This window comes from Cricetulus griseus, chromosome 3 (genome assembly GCF_003668045.3).
Source record: "Cricetulus griseus strain 17A/GY chromosome 3, alternate assembly CriGri-PICRH-1.0, whole genome shotgun sequence".
NCBI classification, from domain to species: domain Eukaryota; kingdom Metazoa; phylum Chordata; class Mammalia; order Rodentia; family Cricetidae; genus Cricetulus; species Cricetulus griseus.
Window position 1 is genome coordinate 216,363,441 of NC_048596.1, and position 26,361 is coordinate 216,389,801.

The 26,361-nt window shown below is 36.3% G+C and overlaps 1 protein-coding gene across 3 annotated transcripts in view; it reads right to left on the reverse strand.

Annotated features, from left to right (window-relative positions):
- Plxdc2 (plexin domain containing 2) overlaps window positions 1-26,361 on the reverse strand; it is a 401,026-nt gene that overhangs the window by 16,085 nt on the left and 358,580 nt on the right. For all 3 annotated transcript variants that reach the window (XM_035442807.1, XM_035442806.1, XM_035442805.1), the window contains one exon: window positions 7,992-8,152. In XM_035442807.1, the coding sequence (XP_035298698.1) occupies window positions 7,992-8,152 (161 nt within the window). The remainder of the gene's footprint in view (window positions 1-7,991; window positions 8,153-26,361) is intronic.

A 26,361-nucleotide genomic window follows, 5' to 3' on the forward strand; every position in this document is an offset into this window, starting at 1 on the left:
TTTTTGGACTTGGCAGCAAGCACCTTTACCCATTGAGCCATTTTGGTGGCTCTCTCTTTTTGAAGTAATATTTTCTAATCTACTTTGTTTATGCTTCTTGATAGCTCTGTAAACTGCCACCCAGTGATGCAGCTTCCTTAACACAGGTGTAAGCACTTTTCAACTAGCTTTGAGGTCTTACCCAATTTGCAGGCACTCATGAGAACTGAATATCATCTTTTACCACCTCTAAGAAAAGAAACAAGAAGTAATTTCTTTTAGTGCATTATCCCTCCCCCCTTGTTTGCTTGAAGATTGAACTAAGAAGTACCTTAAAGGAAAAATTCACTTATAAGAAAAATGCCACTTCATTAAAGAAAGATTCACGGTCCTGTGGAATGGTTTCTCTATTTACTGCATGTCTTCCCAACTCCCCAGTGTTATTCACACAGCAGCTGGAGAGTGAAATGGCAAACTCTATAAACAGGCTTTCTTCCCAGGCAGCAGCAGCTGGGCCCTTGCCGGTCTGTCTCTGGCTTCTTTCCTGGTGGCACTGTAAACTGCCAGGAAAAGTTGAGGGCCACAGCTGCCTGTGTTCCTTCATATTCTCCATGAGTCGTTGTTATTCACAAATTATTTCTTGGGATAGGGAACCAACAGAGTATCCAGTCACTCAAAAGACTCTTGTGTTGCACAGACTGCACACCAGGCTGAGGAGTCCTGAGCTGGGGTGATGGCTTTGCAATCAGCTGGTGCAGGCCCTGAAGAAGAGGCTTTGCCATCTTGTCGCTATTTCCCCACAAGACTGGACTCCAAAACCCACTGTTCATGTAGATTTTAGGCACTGAGGCTTCAGCTTGTTAATATTTATCTGAGTTTTATAGTAACTACATGACATAATCAGAGTTCCAATGAATATACTGTTAAAAGAAATAAGAACCTTACTCTGTGAAGTTAACACGGATATCTATGTTATTTTCTACATCCCCACAAATGCCTATACGACAGGGTAAAGTACAAAGTCCTTATAGGTGTTTAATCTACAACTCTGCAGGAAATGCACTCCAGGTGAACACTTGGGAAATCCCTGGGCTTTAGTTGAGGGGAGTCACAAAATCCCTCTACTTGCACACATTCTGAGGTTTCTTTTTGCTTCATCATTCTGTGATTTTTGTTCATCGAAAACACTGGACACTTTCGAGAAAGGCAGATATTTTGCTTCTCCAGAAATGCAAAAAACTTTCAAAGCACAAGGTAAATGTTTTGAGTTTGTGCTTAAGTTTTTGTGGGATTATTTTGCAGCTTCTTAATCAAGCCAGGGTGCACAATTTAAGTCTGGTGGAGTGGCTTCTCCCTTTTGAGAAGTTCAGTGTTCTGGGCGGCAATACATTTTTATTTATACATACGTTTTACTTAATGTTGTTTTACTTATCAATATATGCCACTAGTCTTATGATAATGGTGATCATATTTACTTCAAATAATAAACTTAGATTATATTTCAAATCAATTATTTGGTGTGAAATATATAATTTCAACCATGTACTATCTCTTCACTCACTGGCCTTTTGGCTCCATGTAGTGGGCAACTTTTGTTCATTGTGTTTAAAGTTGGCACAAGGCAGAAGCTCAACAAATAACAAATAAATGGACTAGTGAATGGTCAAAATATCAGTTGCTCATTAATCTTCTGTATCATTAGGTTTATAATTACTACTTTCCCCTTTCTCAAAATTGGTTCTTTTCTAACTTGTGATAGGTATAAAGAGAACCACTATTTCTTTTCCAATTTCCTTCCCTTTCCAAGATTATTTTCTTTCTTTTATAATTTTCTAAATTTAAATTAGAAACAATCTCATTTTTATATCAATCCCAATTCCTTCTCCCTCCCATACTCCCATGCCCCCCACAGACCCCCCCATACAAAGAAATGTAGGGCGAGCCATAGAGATCATTTAAATCTGTCTAGTGGGCACAGTCAAAAAGAAAAATCAGAGAAAACAATTGAGAGACCAGGGTCTTGCTCTGCAGACCAGGCTGGTCTTAAACACACAATTCTGCCTTAGCCTCATTAGTACTGGAGTGCAGCGAGATGCCTTTTGATAATTTGTAGTTATTTAAATTGTCAATGAGCTATTTTAAATTCATTTTTGTATATGTATACATTCGTGTGTGTGTAGACATTTCACAAAGAATTCAAGTTAGTCACACTTCAAGTGATCCATAATAATACAGGGTACTGTATTCTCGGGACTACTTTATACCCAGAAAGTTCTTCAGTCTTCAGAGGATGAATTCGTATGTTTACCCACAGCCAAAGTCAGCAGTGATGCATCATGTTAATTCCATTCTGAACTAGAAGGGCCACTGTTCCTATAACCTTTGTTATTATCATTTTTACCTTTTGCTTTTTGTTTTCTATCATTTTCTTACCTCTTTGTTGGAATCCTTTCTCTCTGAGGATATCTACAGAAGCATCAGCAGGCTGGGATTCTCTAAGGTTTTACTTTCCCATTAAGAATAAAATTCTGGTATTTGGCGCTGGAGATATGGCTTAGTGGTTAAGAGGGCTTACTACTACTCTTCCAGGAGACCTATTTCAGCTCCAAGCACCTATGTTAAGCAGTTCACAGGAGGTCTGACAAACTTTCTAGTACACACACACACACACACACACACACACACACACACACACACACTCACTCACTCTCGTGCACCAAGAGAAAGAGACAGAGACAGATAGTGCACATATGCACTAATACACATAAAATTTCATTATTTTACTCATATAATCTGTTTCTCAGAGTTTTGCTTTATGTCTTGATTTTCCATAAAATTTCTTTTTAATACACACAGAACAATCAAACCTACACAGGTGGTTAAATGTGAAGTATTGTTTAAATATGATAAGAAAATTCAACAAAGTGGTCAATATTAATTTTTTGAAGATTACTAATTATTTTGTTTCAAATCTTAATAAATTTTTCTCTCCTGGTGGGGGTTAAGGTTGAGGATTACATTAGTGGTAGAACTCCTGCCTGGTATATGTAAGGGCCTAGATCCAATCCCCCAAAATGGAAGAAATGTCTATTTTTGCATTATTTTCAATACATGGTAATGTTTTCTTTGTCTAAGACTAGATTTAATTTTACCCAGTTTTCTTGTAAACTTTGAGTTTTCTATTCTTTATGTTTAGTGAAAATTATCATAAATCATGGAATTTATGGATGAAGTATTTAGCAATCATTAAATTTAAGAAGGAACCTTGGACACACTGAAGAGGTGCCAGTTTTATCAAAATTTGTAAAAAAATATTATGTAGATGCATTTTATGTGAATATGTGTGTCTGTTGGTTTGTTTGTAAACAATGCATTACATTTAAAAAAAAGATGTTAAAGCAAATGTAGATATGGCAGATTTTGATCAAAGCAGAAATGTTTTAGAATAACAATAAAGCCAGATACCAAAAGTATAAGCTTCCTAGTATAAAATTCAAAGAAAATTCTCAGTCCCAAATTTGCAGAGGATGATGGAGATGATAAGTTAATGAGAAAGAGACTATGTGCTAAGCTAAAAAGAAGGATGGGTCTTCAGTGTGTGAAGACAAAGATGTAAACCATGGGTTCACCTGTCTGACCAGTTTATGGAGTGATGGCTTGTTTTACCAACTCATTTCATTCCTGCAAAGAAATTTAAAAGCTGATCCAATGTAAACATCATATGATGACTCATGTCTGTGCCTACTGGATGTGTTAAAGCCAGTATATAGTACATATTTTCTACAAGAAAATACACAGACAACATGGTATGTCCTTGTTATCATTACTCAAAATAGAAAATAATAACAACAACTACATGAATGGGTACACACCCTTGGGCAATGGTTTTGGTATGAATTATTAATTCTTTAAACTGTTTAATTCTCTTTGATGATTATACTTTAATGAATCTATTACAATGACATGCTGTATGTCTTAAGATATGCATTATACTATATTTCTAAATATAGCCAATGAAGAAAAATTCTTAGCACAGAGGAGCAGTAAGCAACACTGTCCATTGCTTAAAGGTTTGATTTCAAAAGTTGGAGCATCTGTGCTCAAATTTTGACTCTCTCATATAGTGAATGAGAGCTGTTGAGTAAATTATTTAAAGTTCATGCCTCAGCTTCCATATGTCTGAGATGAATGTTATCATAGGCCATATTCCTTCATTAGGGATTAATGAGGCAATGGCATACAGAGGGTGGGGATTCTCTTCCTTCATCATGTATGCTCATGAATGGGCTAATTATAAAAGGAAGAGATGAGAAGAGTGGAGTAGGAGAGACATGTTCTAAAGTGAGAGATTTGTTGTATAAATTTTGGTACATGAACACTAGATTTAATTTGTATAATACAGGAAATAAACAACTATTTATTGAAGTTGAGATTTCACTATAAAATATACAGCAATGTACATTGGGTATACTTTTGACATCATTGAACTTCGAACAAATTACTAAAAATTAGTCTATTTTACTACAATCACCAACAACTATGTGCCATAGTTTAATTGAAAATATTCAACTTACTTAATGAGATCTGTGCTTGACAGACTAATGGTCTCTAAAGATGTTCCTGTTGTGAACTGGAAAACACATCAGTGCTAACTTCTATGGTCCAAGGTAGATTGCAGATCATGGGATAGAGAAGTTGTTTTTAGTTAGTCAAGTGGGTCAAATGGAATCACCAAGGGCCTTAAAGGAGGTAACAGAGTCAGAGTTATTTATGATAGTTGAAACAGACCATGGAGTGACAGAGAGGGAGGCCAGGAGCCAAGGAAAACAGACAGCCTCTAGAAGTTAAAAGTAGTTGGGAAAAGATTCTCCCTGGAGAAATTAGGAGGACCTAGCTCTACCAATACCTTGAATTGGTGAGGCTGACTTTGAACTTCTGATCTTCTGAACTGTAAGATAATCTATGTGCTGCTTTAGGCCACTAGGTTAGTTTCAGCGTCTACAGGGAACTAACACAACACCTTAAATGGTAAGACAAAGCTTTTTTTTTTCTTAAAAAAAGAAGTTGATTTCTAGGTATGTATTAGGCTTTTCTGCATTCTGAATTAATTCTTGCATGCACAATTCAATCAATATTAAGCTATTGAATAGCTTTTAAAAGGAATAGTTGATATCCCTTTCAAAGAGTTGATAATAAAAAAGAAATATGGCATTAAACCATAGTATCAATTTACATTGCAGTAAAGTTACAATGTCATTAAGTAGTTAAATACTAAGTTACATAATGAAGACTTCCAGAAGATTGACTAAAATATTAATGGTATTGTTTCTCTGTCCCACTACTGTAAATGACTTTCCTTTTTTTGCCTTTCCAGTGTCCTAATTTTCTATAACTAGTATCACTTTAATGATGACAAGGCACATGACCTTTTTTCTATAAAGAGACAGCACTGTACCATGAAACACGAAATGCAATACAGGCAACACCACTATATTCACAGGTACCAAAATACTAATATAATGAATAGTTAAACATTTTCAGAATCACAGGTCTATATGTTCCAAGTTTTGTGCTCATCTTGAATTTGTGGCTTGGTTTAAAAAACAATTGTTAGCTTTAATAAAGGTACAGTTATAAACATCCACTGATCAGCTACCTTGCACGTCATGACCAGGACAGCAGGTGATTTGATGAAAATGATTTTAGCAGATTCTGACAGTCAATTCAACAAAAAGGGAAAATGACAGAGATTAGAATAGGCACAGAGCCTGCAAACTGATCCCTCTTCCATTTTATGTGGAAAAATGATTTATTCCTGAAACTATGGCTGTTTGCTCTTGGAAAAGTCATTCCACCCTCTTAAGCCTCATTCTTTCCCTGTTAGATATGAGGGTATAGAATTAAACTGACCAAAATATTCTCCATAGCCCTAATATTTTATAATTGCGTGACTGCAGAACACAATCAGGAGACTAATTCAAAAAGGCAAACTAAAAATAGTCTTCCCCAGGATTTTATAGACTCATTTTGCTACCATACAGGTGTTGAATTAACTTCTGTCATTTCCATCACACTGACACTACACAACATGCTGCTAATACCCTTAGCATCAGTTATCTCTTTTTTTTTTCCATAACGTCAGATAATAAACACTATACTAAAAGATTTAAACATGTCTTGGCTTTAGGAAGTGGCAGTCTGATGCCTGGTTGCTCAACCAAGACTTGGAGTGTGTCACTTTTCAGCTCTTTAAGGAATATATTCATAAACTCGGGTAAGAGGCCCACATTCTTCTAGGAAAATCAGACACATTAAAACAGCTTAACAGCTTTCCAACTAAATTCAAGGCCTGATGCTTACTCAATAACTACAGGGTGAAATGAGGATGCCATGTCTGGAATCTGCCTTAAATGAATTTTTCTCTAAGTTAGAAATGTCCATAAATATTTACTTTGCATTTTGTACTATTTCCAGGAAATATTGATAACATGCCTTTTCTTTCAAAGAGACTTGGGTTACTTAACCTAGATTTTAAGAAATTTATGAGTCTTGTAGTGTAGAATAATCATACACAGATTGAGCACTAATACAAAACAGAAAGATAAATGTCAAAGAAAGATATGGGTGAAAGAAAAAATCAAGTCCACATGTTCTGTCAGGGAGATGTGTGTAGCAGGCTTATATGATGCATGTCTTTGAAGGCTGCTGGACACCTGAATTCAAGAACCAAGGTGGAAGGAGACAGCTTTGTTGATGGAAGAAATAGAATGAACATTTTTTGCAGGGGTAGGGTTTGGGGTATCTAAGGTATATCTGGAGAAGAGAAGAGTAAAATATGATAATAATTCTCACTCCAGTCAGGAAAGCCATGCTGAAAAGATGGAAATAATGGATATAATCTGGATTGCAAATGCCTTGAATAGCCACATAAGGAGACCATACTTTATTATATAGATAAAAGAGAGACATTTAGGACTTTGACACAATTACCTAATTGATCTACACTCAGGCATCCTTATCATAGAGGCCAATGGTAATTCTTATCCTGTTGTAAAAGCATTATAATTTCTCATTCAACAAGTGAACAAGATTCCAAACTGTTTTCCCACATATTGTGCAGTGAATTCAAATTCAACTCTCACATGTCTGAAAATCTGCAAGGGCAGATTCCCTTTGTCATTCTAGCATTTAAGTGTTGTCTGTTGTTGGAAGAAAAATGCTCCTACAAAATCCTACCCTGAAAGTTGCGATTATGATGACATAGGAAACTTTTCTGGGCTTAAAAGGAGAATTGGTTATGCTGACTGTATCTAGTGGCTTTGAGTATCTCCTAAGAGACTCAAACCCAGCTTTCTAGACTCTCATGTTTAGCTATAGCCCCTGTATATACTCCATGTTTCTTCTGGTATTGGCACTAAACCTAAATTCTGTATGGGACAGAGAAGCATGAAAACAATCTTATTGTGGATATATGGATATGCATTTATGCAGAAATGAATAAATATATACATGTTATACACAATGGCATTATCACATTGTATCTCATTTTATATCTGCCATCTTGCAGTGGAAGTTGTATTTTCTGTATATTTTATGAGCATTTTGAGAACAGACCTACTTTATTGTGTCATATACACAGCCAATTTTCAATGAATATTTATTTATCAATTTAGTCAAGTCCTTCTGTCTCCAGGATACTCTGGATTTCCTCGTAGGACAGGAGAACAGCTGGTTAACATATTTGGTATAAGTGGACAGAAAAGTATGGCTTTTATTTTCCCTTCAGTCTCTAAAGGGAAGATGGCTTGTTTGTTTAAGAGCTTCAGAGATAAGAGGTTTTACCTCATCATCTGAAAGTAATCTATCAACATGGACATGAGTGGGTGCAATGTGCTTGACAACAGCCAGCCTGACACTGACAAATCATGTGCCAAACATTAAGTCCAGGTGGTGTTTGTAGTTCATACAACACATCAACCAGCATGGCTTTCATGGTTGAATTTGGCACTCACCTCAATGAAGAAGATGCTGGCTGCTGATGTTGGGTGGTGATACATATAAACTGTCACCAGGATGGCTGCTGCTATAATGAGGACCAGGATGAGGATTCCAACGATGAGGCCGGCATGGAGGGTTCCTCCTTTCTTCTCAGCTGCACTGTCATCTGTGGAGGCTGAAAGAAGATCCCAGCTGTCAGGCTCTTCATATGTGTACCCCTAAATTCAAATTTTCATTTGTGGAAAATTCTTGTATGTAAGCAAATAACACTAAATCTTTATTGCATCAGTTCAGGCTTGTGTGTATCCATACAGCTCATGTCTGGAGTTATTTAAGCAACAAAACCCATAATATTAATGGCTAAAAAATGAATTTAATATTTTTGGTGATACTGGGTATCAAATCCATGAACCTGTGCAAGTTAGGGAAACACTCTATTGCTTAGGTACATCTGCAGTCCCTGTAGCAGAATATCAATTTCTAGTTTAATAAACACAACTAGTAGCTTTGTGTGTGTGCACGTATGTTTATGTGTGTGTGTGTGTGTGTGTGTGTGTGTGTGTGTGTTTGTATGTGTGTGCGCATGCATGCCCACGCATGCATGTATGTATGTGGATGTATATGATCTTGTATGCTCGTAGGTGTTGGGGCAGGTCAATGTTGGCTAACTTCTTTAATTGGCCTCAACCTTGTTTTTGAGAAAGTACCTCTTGCTTTAACTGAAGCACACTAGTTGGCTAGACTAGCTGGGCATGCCAGGATTAGAAGCACAGTCTAATCTTTTTACATGAATGATGGGGATCTGAACATATTGACTAAACCCTGTCACAGTAATCACAATAACCACATGAATTTTGGGAACATCTCAGATTCCATTTAACTATACATTTAACTCCCACCCCTACCTCTCCAAACGGGCACTGTTATCACCAAGGAAAAGGGGACTGCTTTTCAAAAAACTCTCTCATATTCTGTGTGGAATTTTACATGGATGAGAACTACTTTTTTTCAGTTGGCAACACAAATATTTTCAGAAAGTCTATGAATGAACCGCGAAACACAATTCTCAAAATCTCTTTTAAATGGAAAAGCTTTTAGAAGCATAATAGGTGAAGGCAAAATGACCTTTGAATAGTTTTATCACTTTCTAAAGGGAAGATTATAGCACATGAAGATTCCAGTATGTCACAGCCTGGTGTCATTTTATCTAAATTCTAATAAGGTGTCTGCCAGTTTTCTGAGTTAGCAAATGAAGGAATCTAATTTCCAATGTCATGACTGTCCAACTCCAAGTCAATCAAGCAATCAAATGATCTATGAAGTGTTATAAGATTCTGTAATTTTTGATGACTGCTCAGGCATTTAGGGATCATCCTATATCATATGTTGTAGGTAACCTCATGCTAGTGTGTAATGTGACTGGTACTTTTGAGTCATCAGCTAATTCTCAAGATGGAAAGGTATTCTACAGAAGTGGTTCATATTCCTTGTATTAGCAGCTCTTCTCTGTGTTATTCTTGCCCCTTGCTTCTATGTTTTAAATATCTCTTCTATTAAATGAACTAATGTGCATTGGGGTGTTTAGTTTTTTATGTTTTTTACTTTAAGAGTTTATTAGTAAAATACAAACGTGGTTTTCTATCAGGATGCATGGTCCATGTGGACTTTCATGATTATAGATAAAGCAAAGAAACCTCATAAAATCCTTCACACTCTCTCTTTAATTCTCCTGCTTCCTCTGTTCTTCCTCCCTTTCTCCTTTTCCCTCCCTCCCTCCCTTCCCCTTCTCCCTTTCTCTCTAGCCTTCTGTCCTTCTTTCCTTTCTTCATCTCCCCCTTCCCTCTCTCTTCAATGGTAGGTCCTAAAATCATAACTTAACCCTAATCCTAGATCTCTCTTCATTTTCCCATCATCATTGTTTGTTCTTTGCTTGACCCGTTGGTATTCAGTGATCCTTCCTTAAATCCTAGAGGATTATTTCATTACATAAAGAATAGAAAATGTAAAAGGCAATTCACTATATAAAATTGCTTTGCAATATACAGATACATGTCTGTTGTCTTGCATATATCCAATCAGTAACACTCAGAGGTTGGCATTATTATTCCTGCCTTTTAATAGGTGATGCAACTGAGGCACCAGGAAATTAAGAAATGTGCTAAAGCTGCAAAGTTACTAAATTAGAGCTGATCTCAAACAGGGCAGTCTGGTTGTAAACTCTGACCATCATTTGCTCAGCTAACATTGAGCTCTTAGCACTTCACTTCCTTCTTATTTGACATCATGTGTCTGGCATATAATTCTGGAAAAAATAAGGTAATTTTAAGTACGGAAAATGATTTGAAAGTCAGCTCAAAATTTAGTTTTGTGCCATTTATAAAGGTAGTGGTTGTGCCTTTCCTGTGACTTCTCCTGGCTCAGGTCAGTGATTCTCCTGTGACTTCTCCTAGGCTAAGTCCAGTGCCTCTTCTGTGACTTCTCCTGGGGTTCAGGCCAGTGTTGTCATCAGAAGCACTTTCTCAAATTTAGGCAAAGAACCAGTTGAGAGTGACTAAGGAAGAAAAATGAAAGACTAATAAAGGCCATTGCAAACTGTGACAGCCACCAAAAAGACATCCATAAAAGTGGGGTATCGCTTTAGGAAGTGACCTCATCTTCCTTGTCCTCAGATTCCCAGTCTGCACTATGATGTTAATGATAATATTACACCACAGAATTCCAGGTAGAACTTAACATCTACATACATAGGTCTTAAGGGTAGCAGATGGCATGTAGTAAGCACTTATTCAATTCTAAGCTGTGATATTAATACTTTATTTTTATATGAAGCAGATTGAAGGAAATTATAGAGACAGATTCCTAACACCATAAAACTAGATATTTGGCTTCTTTACTAAGTATGCATTATGACTGCCTCTTGTGAACTTGACATATTATTTCCAAGATTATGACATGTTAGTTTCATAAGAAAACAGTATTGATTTAAAACATTAAAATATAATAAAAGTGGATACTCGAGTCATATAAAAAGTCTTTGATGTTTCTCTGAAGCCCATGTATAATTCCACCCCTCCTTCCCACCATCTCTTGCAGCAGCCCTTCCTTGTTCTTCTGTTTTTCTGAGTCCTTTCATCTCTGCATCCTCCCATTTCTTTCCATCCCTTTACTGATGTTTTTTCTCTCCCTCTTCTATTGATGCCCCAGCTATCCATCACCTGTCCTATTGTATCTCTATGGTGTTCACATTCTCATATACATAGCACCAAGTTTGAGCCTCACAGGTCTGATGTGTGCAGGAAATCAAAGGAATATGAAGTACTGACTTGACCTCAGGCTATGGCTTCCTGAGTAGACCAGAGGATGTGTTCTATTTAGTAAGATTCTAGTCAGAACTAAAACCATTGCTAAAATGCAGGACCAATCTTTGAAATATAAAATAAAATAAAAACAAATGAAAGTTGCATATTCAAGGTTGTAAACCTTGTTCAGCTCCCTTCTTAGGGCATAAAGGTTAGCTCTCACTATCATTACTTAGTCATGTTAGACATACAGATTTAAGTTATATTATCACCCTCTGAAAAATACGTTTACATCTTTTTGTTTAGACTCCTGGTCATGTCTGGTATTCTTTGTGTAGAGTCTGATTTGTTGCTAGGTAAATAATCATTTCACAATCTTTCAGATAATGATGATGTTAATAAAAGTGATCCATTTTCATAGTTTCTCAAACACTGGTACCAATAGACAAATATTTACTGACCTATGAATGTCAAGTGACCCTGATGTGTCAAAGAATGTGCTGTCATAAGAACAAACAACTTAAGGAGAAATGTAACACTTAATTCTAAAATATTACAAAACATGTTAATGTTAATTTCAGAATGAGAGACAAAAGGCACATGCAATTTTTTGACAACATATTTTCTACTCCCATGTAATTTACCTGTTATTTCTTTTTATATGACTCTACAAATACTATGAAAAGCTTCTTTATCCCAGATGTTTTCAAAGGACTTTATGGATCAGAAACCAAGATGTTATTGGGATGTTAAAGGTTGTTGAACTAGAAAATCTGCAGTGATAATTTGGATTCTAAATTCTCTGTTTGATTTCCAATTTATCATCACAACTTAAACAATACAACAGGATATACATGTGGCTATCTGTGGACAACACACAGGAGTCATCTGTGTCCAAAATTATGAGCATCTCAATTCCAAACTGAAATTAAAAGAAACCAAAAAAACAATAACAAAAAAAGCAAATGTAAAAGTGAGTCCTTGGTAACAGCTATCATTGAGAGTTCATTCATGTACCTCAAGGAAAGACCCTCAAATGAATTGATACCAATATCCCCCAGAAAAGATAATGAACAAAAGTGTCAATTTGGGAAACCAATCAGTGGTGGTCTTTTAAATTGGCAGAGAGAAACAAGCTAAAGACAATACATTCACAGCAGACACATGCCTCAGGTGTAGACTTCTTGTCCTGCTTCTTAGAGTCTGTAAAGGGAAATGTGCAAGCATGTTCACAGGAGTCCAGTCATGACCCTAAAAATTTGTATGCTTTTCTTAGAAATACCATATGTTTTCTTTTATTCGTATCTCAAAAGAATGAAAACTACACATCTATCAACTCAATATCATACACCAGATAATTCAAATCTTCGATCATGTTTTATCTGTAAACTGAGTACCAAACTAAAGGAGATTAATGATGAAAAGCAGTGAGACATTATAAAATGAAATCTCCAGACCAAAGAAGTGTTAGAAATAAACACTAAAAGTCCACACAGTGAAGGCATTCATTTTTGTAATGTGTTTCAGGCATGATTTAAAGCTTAAGTGGAGCATAGAAAATCAACAATATCAAAGATGACACACTCCCCTGTGACACTCTGAGTGACCCACGGAGGGCTTGTAGCTTTTTAGTTCATAGAATGATGATCAGCATTCAGACACAGACAGGACTAACAATTGTCACATCTGTCAAAGCAATTTGTCATTGCTGGCTGAGTTTTCATGACCACAACAGTCAATACAACAGATTTCTAAAAGCAGAAAATATCCAAGTCTTTATGTGAACTGATTCATTTACTCTATTCCAGGGAACATTTATGACTAAATGAGCTGATAGGAAGAAAAGTGGAAGAAATAAAGAGAGGGAAAAGATGGAAGAGTGAAAGGAAAGATTTATAAGTTTCTTCCAAGTAGAGTGGATTTGAAAACTCTGCGACTCAGAGTTCTTTATATGAGTTTTCTCAGAATTTATGTGTGTGTGGCATTGATATACTTTATTTAGAATTAGGCATCTGTAATATGATAAAATATTTTCAAAACATTGCTAAAAAGACTGGTGGCTATTATCACCAGTCCTTAAAGTCTGAGAATAAAGAAAAAGCAAAAATTCTTGCCTGAAATTATATCCCCTTTAGAACAGTCTTCTGGCCTAAATGTGAGCTACTTCAGCCTATAAATTCCATTGTGATAGGTAGGGTCTAAGTTGGGGTGGTGGTGATGCAGGACGGGAGGGGGAAGGGAACTGGGATTGTCATGTAAAACAATCTTGTTTCTAATTCAAATAAAAAAGATTTAAAAATTCCATACCATTTAATATCTTTTGGGGATTTAAGGCCTGACAGATTGGGTAGTCTTGTACAAATTTGCTCAAAATCCATAAAACTTACATGGACATTGCCAAAATGTTCTTTCCTAATGCTTTGGAATGAAGTTGAACTAAAATGCCTTAAATATCAGCGTTCCACATTTTGATTAAAAACACACAGCTTTCCTTGTGGAATATAATCTAAGCCATTTATATATGAAAGCAAACACTGGAAAATCATGTGATAAATTTTTTTACTAAATTGATTTTCCTTGGAAGATTCACTTGTAACTGATCTGGTTTTGTACCTTGTTTTGTTGCCTGCCTCTGTTTTTACTTTTATACTGGAGATCATGACCTTGACTGAATCAAAATTTCCCTTGATAATTTTTGCATTTTATAATTTTCTTAATTCATTTTTTGAGGTTCTTAAGTCACCATTTTTTAGATGTTTCTTAGTTTACTGACATTACAAAATATTTATGGTGTGTATTCACACACGTGATTTCACATGTGCTTGTGCATGGCATACATTCATGTGTGTGTTGTGTGTATTGTATGTGTGTAATTTGTGTGTGTGTGTGTGTGTGTGTGTGTGTGTGTGTGTGTGTGTGTGTGTGTGCCAGTCAGAGTTCATTATGGAGTTGGGTCTCTCTTATCAACTGTATGTGGTGGGCTCTAAAGATTAAACTCAGGCTACAGGGCTTGTAATCAAGCATCTTTTCCTTATTAAGCCATCTTACTGGATTAAAAGTTTTCAAGGATGAGGGTGACCTGAATTAATTCATAAAGTGTACCCAATTCTCAATACCGCCATGATGCATATTATGACATTTTCATTTATGGGATTTGGTAAGTCCTCTAAAAAGAAGCAAGACTGGTACACACACACACAAATATAAAATGTATAGTATATGGTGAAAACAGCAATAGTAAAGGCAGAGGGTAAGGCCCACTTTTCCCAGTCTTTCCTACTACAAGGAGACTGTGAATGGATGCATTTGGAATATTCTGAGATGCGTGAATTTAGAGTATGAAAATTTTGTTTTAAAACTGATAATACATTAGTTTTTATCTTTGAAACTGGTGGTAAGTAAAATATCTTGAAACCATATTATAAGCACCCACAGCTAAGCACTGAGCTGTACTCCTGGAATCCAGTGAAGGGCTACTCTCTCAGCCTAGATACACGGAAGAGGGCCTAGGCCCTCCCCCACATGATGTGACAGACTTTCGAAGACTCCTCCATGGATGGCCTCAACCTCCCTGGAGAGTGGATGGGGGGTGGGATGGGAGGATTAGTGGGGGGCATAGGAGGATGGGAGGGAGAGGAAACTGGGACTTATATGTAATATAAGATGGTTTCTAAATTTAATAAACAAATTAAAAACAAAAGACATATTTGATCTAATCAAAATGAAGGGTTGGGACAGTCATCTATATAATGAAAGTTCATGTCTAGACACAATGAGTTATTAGTACTCATACTCTGAGTGTGTGTAATCTTCTCAGACTGGATTAGCTACTACAGGGCCCCAAATAAAACTTTGAAGTTATCTAATTTGGTTTTTGCATTTTTACGTTTACTTGTGTTACTATCTGTCACTATCTACTGGCCCTCAAATATTTACTTTTATCATTACCTTTAGCTTTAATGCTATAAATTTTTCTAATGTTAAATTTCTATATAAAATTGTCTTCTTTATTTCAGATACATTTACAGTTTCCTTGTTCTTTTTTCCTTTTTAAAAATTCTTTGGAGGGCTGGAGAGATAGCTCAGAGGTTATGAGCGCTGGTTGCTCTTCCAGAAGACCTGAGTTCAACTCCCAGCAACCAAATGGTGGCTCACAGCCATCCATAATGAGATCTGATGCCCTCTTCTGGTGCTCAGGCATATATGCAGGCAGAACACTGTATACATAATAAACACATCTTCATAGAGGGATACTCTCTCAGCCTAGACACATAGGGAAGGGTCTAGGCCCTGCTCCAAGTGATGTTACATACTTTGAAGATCCCCCATGGAAGGCCTCACCCTCCCTGGGGAGCAGAAAAGGGGATGGGGGTAGACGGGAGACAGGGGAGGAAGGGAGAGAGAGGGAACTGGGACTGACATGTAAAACAAGATTGTTTCTAATTTTAACAAATAACTCTTTGGAAATTTCAAACATATATATACTAGCTATGGGCATGCTCACACCCCACTCCCTCCTCTCATCCTATCCTGTCCATTTCTTCTTCCCCACATGTCCTCCTACCCTACTTTTATGAACTTTCTTTTGACCCTCTGAGTTTAATTGTGATTATCTGAATGTGCAAGTCAGGGTCTTTCTTAACTGGAACACAGGCACCTTATTATCAATGATTATACCATTGACTCCCTCTTCCCCAGCATCCATAAAATTTTAGGTGAAAATCTACATTAGAAGAAAATCTTATTGTTTAAGTTTTCAGCTCAGTATAACATTGAAGGACTACATTGGATGTTGACTTGTTGAAATTGCCGCCAAACACTTGCATGGTTAAAATATTGAGATTTTTAATTAGAAAAAAAGCAATAGTTTGCTAAATCGAATATTCATTATGGAACACCAAAAGTGTGGTTAACAAAGTATTGTCAAGTTTGAGTAAATCAGAAAAAAAAGTGGTTCTTTTTCAAGTCCATCTGTACTATATATTAAAGTCACTAATATTAAGACAGCATTGTTACACATAACCTAGTTATGAAAAATGTTTGCTATGCTATTAAATGAATCACCTATTGTGAACATGGACAAAAATCCTCTTCAGGGATGGGCATGTAGCTTACTAGTACAGTTTCATTAAGAATGTGGAAGCCCCGCATTCTATTCCCAATTCCAGGAAAAGGTCTGGTATGAAAATAGATATATTTCCAAGCAGATGTACAACCTTTAGGCGGCCAAGAATAGGAGCAGCTCACACTGTCTGTTCAAAATGACAAGGTGTCTCTTCCATCCTGTGTCCTCTTAAAAATTAACATAATAGTGCTGCCCATCCCGGGATGGCTGTGAAGACACAGGGTGATGCTTACAAAGTAGTTGGCATTGGTCTTCACATATGGTAAGTATTCAGTGAAATGTCAGCCTTTATTACTGCTCAGAATACTTGCCATGCTACACATTATGATACTCTATCTATCATGCTAATATTATCATTAATGTTGTTATTGAAATACACATACCATAGATTTTTATCAGACCTTTCAAGAAGAACTAAACTGAAGTGTCTCAAATTATTCCATACAACAGAAAAAGAAGGAATACTTTCTAATTTGTGAAGCCAGAATTACACTGATAGCAAAATCTAACCTTAATAATGACACAATGAAAAAAAATTATAGACCCATCTTGTTGATGAGCATAGATGCAAAATTCCCAACAAAACACTTGCAAATTTATCTATCACAACCAAATAGGCTTCATTTCAGAGGTGCAGAGATGGCTCAACCTATGTAAGTAAACACCAGTGCCTCAATATAGACTCAGGAAGAGAAATCACTTCATATAAGAAGGCCTTTGCAAAATTGAATGAATTAAAATTTAAATAAATATGATAAAAGACTCAGAGAGATTATGAATAGAGGGAATGTTCCTCAACAAAGGTTATATTAGACAAGCCTGGATAGAACATTATGCTAAATGTGGAAAAGCTAGAAAGATTTCTTAACATCAGGAAAAAGATAAGGATTACTGATGTCCGTGTTCCTTTTCAATATAGCACTTGAACTCTTAGCTAGAGCAATATAACAACAAAAGGAAAGAGAAGAGATACAAATATGAAGGGAAGAAGTAAAAGTATTCTCTTTTACATTATTTCTTTAAATTTCTGAGATATAATTATATCATTTCCCCTTCCCTTTCACCCTCCAAAACTTCCCAATACACCTCTTTGCTCTCTTTGAAATTCACAGCCTCCCTTTTCATTAATTGCAGATAGGTAGATAGATGATAGATAGATAGATAGATAGATAGATAGATATTATTGAATACATCAGTTCAATCTGCTCAGTCTGTATAATGCTTCTTGTATTTTCAGAATATATACTTAAAAGACTCCTAGAAGAGTCCATTGGAAAACTCCTGTAGAGCAGCAGTTTCCAACCATTTACAGGGTTGCCTAAGACCATCAGAAAACACAGATATTTATATTATGATACATAACAGTAGCAAACTTGTAGTTATGAACTAACAATGGAAAATAATGTTATGGTTGGGGTTACCACAATATGAAGAACTGTATTAAAGTGTTATAGTATTAAGAAGGTTGAGAACCCTGTAGTAAAGGCTGAGTAAATTAAACATGGCAAGTTCTTAGAAGCTGCCTGGTTTAATAGTTAATATTCCAAGAATTAGCTAAATTCACTATTAGCAAATAAACTGGAATGTTCTATGAACAATTTAAAGTAAAACATAAATAATGCAATTTTCCAGCTATTAGTTTAAAAAGCTGATTCATTAAAGATAAATCTCTTGGCTTTAGTGGAGAATTTCAAGACAGGTGGAAGCATTTTCTTAAGAAATACACAAAGAAAGTAAACATACTTTGTTGAAAATCACACCACAATGTGTTCTTTTTGTTTTTGTGAAATCTGTTGTGCCTCAGTCCCCACAGGGTCTCTGTGAGTTGCTTGTCAGCAAATAACCACAGGTGCATCCTAATTTCTAGTCCTGGGTGCATCCTGTTTTCTAGTCCTGGCTTACAGTCCCAGCCTTGCCTCACTGGCATCAACATCTAGCTGTGAAAAAACGAACTCTTACACCTGGGGTTTTTCCACTGTGCTGTGAGTCTGTATATAAGGTTGCTCCCTCCCTGAAATAAAGACACACATTCTCTTAGCATGAACGACCAAATGTCTTGCCTTTCATTTAAATCTCCAGGCTTTTGCCCGATACATTAGATTTGCTTGTGGCGCAGGCACCACAAAATCAAGGAAAAATTTATATTTTTAAAACATATAGATTGTAGGCATGCAAACTAACATGCTTAAATAACCATGAATACCCTAATAACCATTATCTAAATCAAGATATTGAACATGATGGCTGTGAGGTCACTCTGAAGTAGTTGGCTGGTCTCTTCATCTCACTGTGCAAGATGTCATTATTTTTTTTATTTCATTATCACTTCTTTGTGTATTATTAAAATTTTGTTATAGTCTCTTCTTTTAATCAGAAATTATTCAGTATTATTGATTTGCTACACATTGTGGATAATTCAAATGTTGTATTTTCTCCCTACCTTCCCTTTAAAAATTATTTTATTGTTATTATTCAGGGTTATGAGAGGGCACACTCCTCCACTGCTCTTCCTCCTGTTAGTCCACTGTTCCCAGTTCCTCTCCTTTCATGTCATTGTTACTTACATGATATTATGAGACTATGAAGTCTAAGAGAGATAAATGAGAGAAAATATGTGGTGTTTGTCTTTCTCAGCCTAGACTACCCTTTTTGTCACCAGAGAGCCTTTATTCAGTCACTGATGGAAGCAATGCAGAGATCCACAGCCAAGCACTGGGCTGAGCTCAGGTAATCCCGTTGAAGAAATGGAAGGGTTGTATAGCCAGGATGGTCAAGGTCATAACAATAAAACCCATGAAACAACTAACCTGGGCTCAAAGGAGCTCACAGACTCTGGACTGACAGCTAGGCAGCCTGCACTTGACAGACCTAGGCCCTCTACATATGTGTGAAAGTTGTGTAGCTTTGTCTATTTGTGGGAATCCTAGTAATGGGATCAGGGCCTGTCCTTAATACTTGAGCTGGCTTTTGGGAACCTATTTCCCATACTGGGTTGCCTCCTTACACAGCCTGAACACAAAGGGAGGAGCTTAGTCCTATGTCAACTTGATGTGCTATGCTTTGACACCCATGGGAGGTCTGCCCCTTTCTGGACAGAAATGAAGGAAGAGTTCATGGGGGACAGAGGGGAAGTTAAAGAGGAGGGAATGGGAGGGGAGGAGACAGGGAAACTGAGGTCAGCCTACAGCTGTTGGAAACAGAAATCTAAAATTATCAATCATGTCCAAGTTGGGTCAAAGTACAGGATTCTTTTTCCCTCTATTTTTTGACTAATCTTTAGGATCATGATAGTTTGCTGATGAAATGCTCCTCTTTCATTCTGATATTTTCCTGCTTAGCCACGTGTTTAAGTTGAATTCAATACTTACAGTCACTTCAGGTTTTACAAGCTGTGTTGATGGTGTACAAATTTCCAATCACTTCAGTTTGGAGCTCTTTATATTCATAAACTCATTCTTTCTTGGAACATTCGCTATGCAATGAGCATAGATGGTCTTGATTTGGGTTTTCTGTGGTGCCACATATTGAATCCATGGTGTGCTGGGGAAGCACTCTTGTCACTTAGCCTTACTGATAGTTATGTATCTTGCTTTTGAAGATACAAGTCTGGTAAGCAATGCCTGGTTATTATTTTCAATTAAGAACTAAGACAACTATTATTGTTGGGATTCATCTGCCATTTTGTTGTTTTGGTTTGCCTGTCTGGTTGGATCTGCCTTTTTGTTTCACCTCTCTTTCTTTCTCCTGCCCCTTTTAGGTCCAACAAATACAATCTACACTTATATTTAAATGTCTCCAAGATTTTCAGCTTAACTCTTAAAACTGTTTTTTTCCCTTTGGTGTTTGCTGGGCATTAATGTTAACATGCACTAAAAGTATATGGAGCAAGTTGCTACTTCACCACTGTAACCGAAATAATAACATTTGCCCAGAGTTAGTTTACAACACTTAAGAATTAGTGTTAAGTAATTAGTCCTTGTCTTTACTGGCCAAGACACATTTAAATTTTTGCATGGTGGTATTTGAACACCAAAGAAGAAAACTAAAGTAGAAATTAATATTAACGGAACATCATGCTGCTATAAAAGATTCGTGGTTTTGAAGTATTATGATCTTTTTTAAAGTGGATCATTGCATTATATGATAACTAAGCACTGTTTGCTCACACACAAATGAACAGAATTTACTGTTTAACTCTACAGGTTGGAGGACAGTCTCCTCTCTCTGTCTCTTTATCCCTTTCCCTCCCCCTCCTTCCCCCCACTCCCCACCCCCATACACAGTGTTTTTGAGACAGGGTCTCATGTAGTCCAGGCTGATCTTGAATCTACTTACCACAGCTAAGGATAACTTCTAGCTCCTGATCTACCTACTTTTACCTCCCTGCTGCTGGGATTACAGATGTACTGCACCTGACATCTTAATTACTTTTCCATTGGCAAATTATAGAATAAAGAGATTATTGGGGGACTAGAGGTCTCAGAGTGTTAGAGTCCATCACTATCATGGTTGGGAGCATGGCGACCAGCAGCAGGAATGGCACTGGAGCAGGAGCTAGGAGCTCACATTCTGATCCACAAGTTGGAGGCAGAGCACTACATGGGAATAGTATGTGCTTTTGAAACCTTCAAGTCCACCCCTAGTGATTCACCCCCTAACAAGGACACACCTCTTAATCTTTCCCAAACAGTTCTACCAACAGGAGAGGAAGCATTTAAATATATGAGCCCTTGGGGTATGCGGTGAATTCTCATTTAAACCGAACACATGGCTAGCACACTGACATGACATGTATGTTTATATAAAACAAGTTTCTGAGTTCACTCATAAGTATCAGGCTCCAAAATCAAATAAAGAAATTTCTTTCTTCTGGAAGGATATTTCCTGGTCTGGATTAGAATAAGGCAGATAGATATAAAATTGGATGCAAAGAGAAAGTAGTTATTGATCAAATGGACATGGTAAGACATTTGCAAGCAACTAATGGAAAATGTATTTGTAGTGTCATGAAGGGTACATGTGCTTTTCCCAAAGGCTCTGCAACAGTATTTTATTCTATGTCCTACTAGCAGCAGAAATTCTGACTACCAATCCCATCTACACATCAACATAGAAGATAAAGGGACAATATTACAATATGAGGTTTTATTTTCTTTCCCCAGTTGGATAACAATTTTTCAAACTATTAGAGGAAACAATCAAATTACAACATTTAAGGTAAAATGATTTTAAAACAACAATTTATTTTAATTCAATGAAGCAAAAGCATAACCATGCTTACTAAAACAAATAAACTTGCCAACATCTTAAATGGACAAATTTTTACACACTAATTTCTCTTTGTCAACAAACTGCTTCAGGATAGCCATAAATGTAGAGACCAATGAGTAGATTCAGAGATACCTGTGCCATTCTTATTCTAATGTTGGGCTTGAAGAAATCAAACACTCCCAACCCTTGATAATCAGGTGCATTCTGGGAAGGGGTGGCTATTTCATTTGTCTAGAGTTTGTTAGGAATACAGTGGGATCATTAGGCCATCTGAAGTAGAGTATCAGTCTTATATGTTCCCAGCAAGCATTATCTCTCTGATCTATATGCTCAGTCTTCTTTATACTTTTTATTTCCATGCAGGTTATCAGTAGTTTGTCCAGGCTGGCCTTGAACTCACTCTGTAGCCCAAGCATGCTTTGGTTTGTGAGCCTTTCTGTCACATCCTCCTGGTTAGCTGAGGCCACATTTCTCTTCTAAAACCTAGATAAAGGGTACATATTCTCTAGCCTAATGCTCCTGATGTTCTATCTTATTGATAAAGTTTTGATCAAACCGCTTTTTATTGTAACAGGTAGGGATATTGACCTCTGTGATTGAAGCATAGAGGTTAAAATTGGATTGGTTTAGGATATTTATGTAAGCCAGGATAATAAAATTAGCAAACAATAACCTTAGCTCATTATACAGAAAGAGATGAGAACCACAACTCTTTAAAATAGTTGCAGAGAGAAATCCTTAATCCAGGGGCACTCTCAAAACATTCAAAGCATAAGAAGTCTTCACTATTACACTAGATATGTGCTCAGAATAGCGTTAGAGCTAGCATGAAAAGTAGCCAAACAAAGCCAGTGATAAAACAAAATGCCAAAATATTTTACAGTGTTCCAAACAGAAGGTGATAGATATTCAATAGCCTGTCAAAAGCAAATAACAGCCTCCCTTTGCTTCTGAGACTGTGATCTACACAAAGGAAGTAGATGAAAAACACAACAAGGCAACACAAACACAGTGAAAGACATGTTGCTTTGATGATTTATGTATGAGAGACAAAAAATAATTTGACTGAAGGATAAATGTAACAGTAGAGGCTTGATCTGCCACAACAGACTAAACAAAAAATGGGACCTGAGAAGCAGTTTTGTTAAGGTCGGGATCCTGCTCTAACATTTGTTTCCAGACAAAATGTCTTAGGATTAAGTTCAGAAATAGGAAACTGAACACAACAGAGAGCTTAACAAGCCACAGGAGCATCAAAGCTCATCTCTCGTTTGGCTTTTCACAATCATTAACTCCAGAGTCATTCACTCCTGAATTAACTTAATCAACATGTTTCGATGTAGCAAATGCATCTTCTCTTAGAAAAGCCAGGCTTCTGTGCTGCAGGTTTAGTAAATTTCCAGCAGTAAGAAGGAATGGCTGTCTTGACCGTGTATTCTATCCCAGGATTGTATGCAGGGCTGATTTTAAATATCGGTAATTAAAAATTCATGCTCAAACATTTTAAAAAAGAAATTCAACTCAATCAAATGGAAAAATCTTCAAGGCAATCAATAAAGAATACAATTTGGGTACTTCGATAGATCTGATAATCAATTTAAAATAATGAAATCTCTTCAGGCTAATGGAGTTTGAAATAATTTCCCAGTTGCAGCATAGCAGAAAATCATAGTTAGGTTAGACAAATTGAGTTGAATTCTGAGTTGAAATGTTATGTTTCAATTAAAATCACACCCGTGATTCAGCTAACAGACCTCTTCTGGATAACTATGTTCAGTTTGCATCCCAAAGATAGTTATATCTCTAATTAGGTGGTGAGCGCCATTTGAAGGCAACCTATTCAAATGTCAGAAAGGCCTTTAGTAGTCTTGCCTGATAATATATACAGTTCAGACATTCTTCTAATAAACACTCCCTGGGATCTGAAAATCCCAAAGAGACTTTGCTTCAAGTGCTTGTAACAATTATCCACGTATTTATGAATTCCAAGAACACAATCTAGGTTCACTTTCCAAGTGTGTTAAACAAGAATTTCTAAAGAAGGCAAGAACTTTAGATTAAATTAAGCTGAAAGAACTTGAAATTAAATGTTGAACATAATATACAACATATATCTATAGAATTCTGGAGACTGGAAGCCACGGATTACGATGCAGGAGGGTTTCACAGGAGCATTAATGCATGCTGCTCTCAGCAGAACAGATGAAATGGAAAAGAATATGTGATTATATAAAAAGAAAATTTCAGTTTTAAATATTAGTAAGTATAATCAGTTATTACAGAAAAGAAATACAATGCACAGGGTGTAAGTAAAATAGCTTATTGTTGGCATTTATTATTTTCAGGTCAAACCTAAGAGACTTGTATTGTGAGGAAGAACCAGTTTTATAAAGCCATCACTGACAAGGAGTCTCCTACATAGATTCCTGTCTCTAATCTGCCCCATGGAATGCTAGGGACTTACTTTGTCTGTTTTCATTCTGTTTCTGTTTTCCTTTTTGTGGTATTGGTGATTGAAATTGGGGTCTCTATTCTAGACAATCTAACTTTATGTACTACTTTAAAGATATCTATGTTATTATTTTAGTTATGTGTATAAATGTATGGGTGTCCAGAGTGACCAGAGGTGTCAGATGCCCTGGACTTAGCTTTACAAGCAGTTTTGATCCTACTGAGATTGAGTTCTAGGAACTGAACTCTGAACTCCTAAGTGCTTTCTGTTTATCTGTGTTTCTGGGGCTCAAACCCCAAGGCCTTTGGCATGGCATGTTCTTCAGGGAGCCCATCAAGCTTTGTCTGCAGGCAAGCATTCTTAGAAGAGGCACAGCTTGCTTCAGCTTGGATTGGTCTATGGTAGCTGCACTTGAAACACTCTGAAGCATGGAGAATGCTCTTACTTATTGTGATATTTTGCCATTCTTATGGCTCCCTGTTTTATCAAATATCTAAATGCTATTTAAAAATCCAATAATTCAATGTCAAGTGTACCCCAAATGCTACATGTTTTTATTATGTGGTTTATTTAACTTTCTCTATACCTTTACAATATATCTAATGCACAGTTTAAAAACATAATTTGTCGTATACTTTTCCAATGCTTTAAACAAAACTAAGATGCTAGTGGGAATAATTAGGGATACCTTAGAGATCTACTTTCTATGTGCATTCTAGAAAACATCACTTCTGTGAGAGGCTACTTGTAAGACAATTTTATAGACACATAATGGAAAAACAACAGACATAGTATCCTCAAAATCATCTTGAGGATTTTTGGAGGGCATATTCACTGAAGTAAAGAATTTGTTTAACAATCACCCACTATTATAAGCCTCAAGCCTTCAACAGTGTTTCTATAGCAAGCAATCAGAAGAAAAGATAGAATGGATGAGTATGTGAACCAAGGTTGTAAAGAATTCTTTATGAAGAAACTTTAATAATCATTCATGCAGAGAATCTCATACGTATTAATGAAAGTTCATAGGAATCCTTTTTTTTCCTGTTAACAATATGGAATCTTCTAAGCAGTTTAAAATTAAATAAGCAAACAAACAGAATAACAAGCAAAGAAAATACAGCAAACATCAAACTTTTACTTATGTTAGGAATTTTAACACCACAAATATAACAGAAAACCCAGAAGTTTCTTGGGAATGCCTTCTTTACCAAGAAAGAGGACTAGAGAAACAAATGGCAAGCAGTGTGAATGAACACCCCGCTTCACAGAATAAATGACTGTTTATCCCAGAGTGGGTTGACCGGATATTAGGACTTAGGATCAAAGGTACTTACCAGCATCCCTCTCTGGGAAGCCTGCTAACATCTTTGGAACCTATGATTTTAGATTTTTACAACTGTAATGCATAATGGTTATCTGTAAATGCATCAATTTACTGATTTAATGCAATAACAAATGAGATAGTGATGCATGAAAACACTATAGGCAAATAAGAAACAGTGGGCAACTGGTGCAATGACACATACAGAGAAATCATGATGTTTTTCTTTTAGATGGGCTGGTGTAAACTCTGGGCTGTGCACACATAAACATTGATCTGAGAATGCACTGCCATTGGTTATTTAACACAGATTGAGTAATTTAGGAACTATTTTCTACAATTACAAGGAAAACAGCCTCAACTACATCATCTATCAATCATTTATCTATCAATTTATCTATCAATTATCTATTTGTCTATCTATCTATCATTTATTTTCTTTTTTCCTTTCTTCCCCCTTCTCTGTCAGTTTTTGTTGTTGTTGTTATTTTTGAGAAAAGCTCTCCTCACTTGCCTGAGATTGGTCTTTAACTAATAATTATACTACTTCAGTCTCATGAGTGTGTTTCAGTTATTAAATCATAAAAAACTACAGAAGTAACCCATGCATAGGGCAGTGTCAAAGTGTTTTCATGCCTTTGTGATAGACACTATTAAGAAGCAGCAATCCATTCTTGAACCAAATAAAGAATTTCTCATAAAATACATTTTATCCATGTCTAGCATACCCATGAGCTAATATAGTTTAATAAAAATGAATTTTCAAAAAGTTAAATAATATTCTTCATGGTATCAGTTTAGTTAAAAACCCCTTTTCGTCAAAACTTCAAGTACCAGGATAGATATTTCTGAGTTCCGTTAGAAAAACTTTTTTACTGTTACAATGTTCTTTTGAATAATTACATTTTGTCCT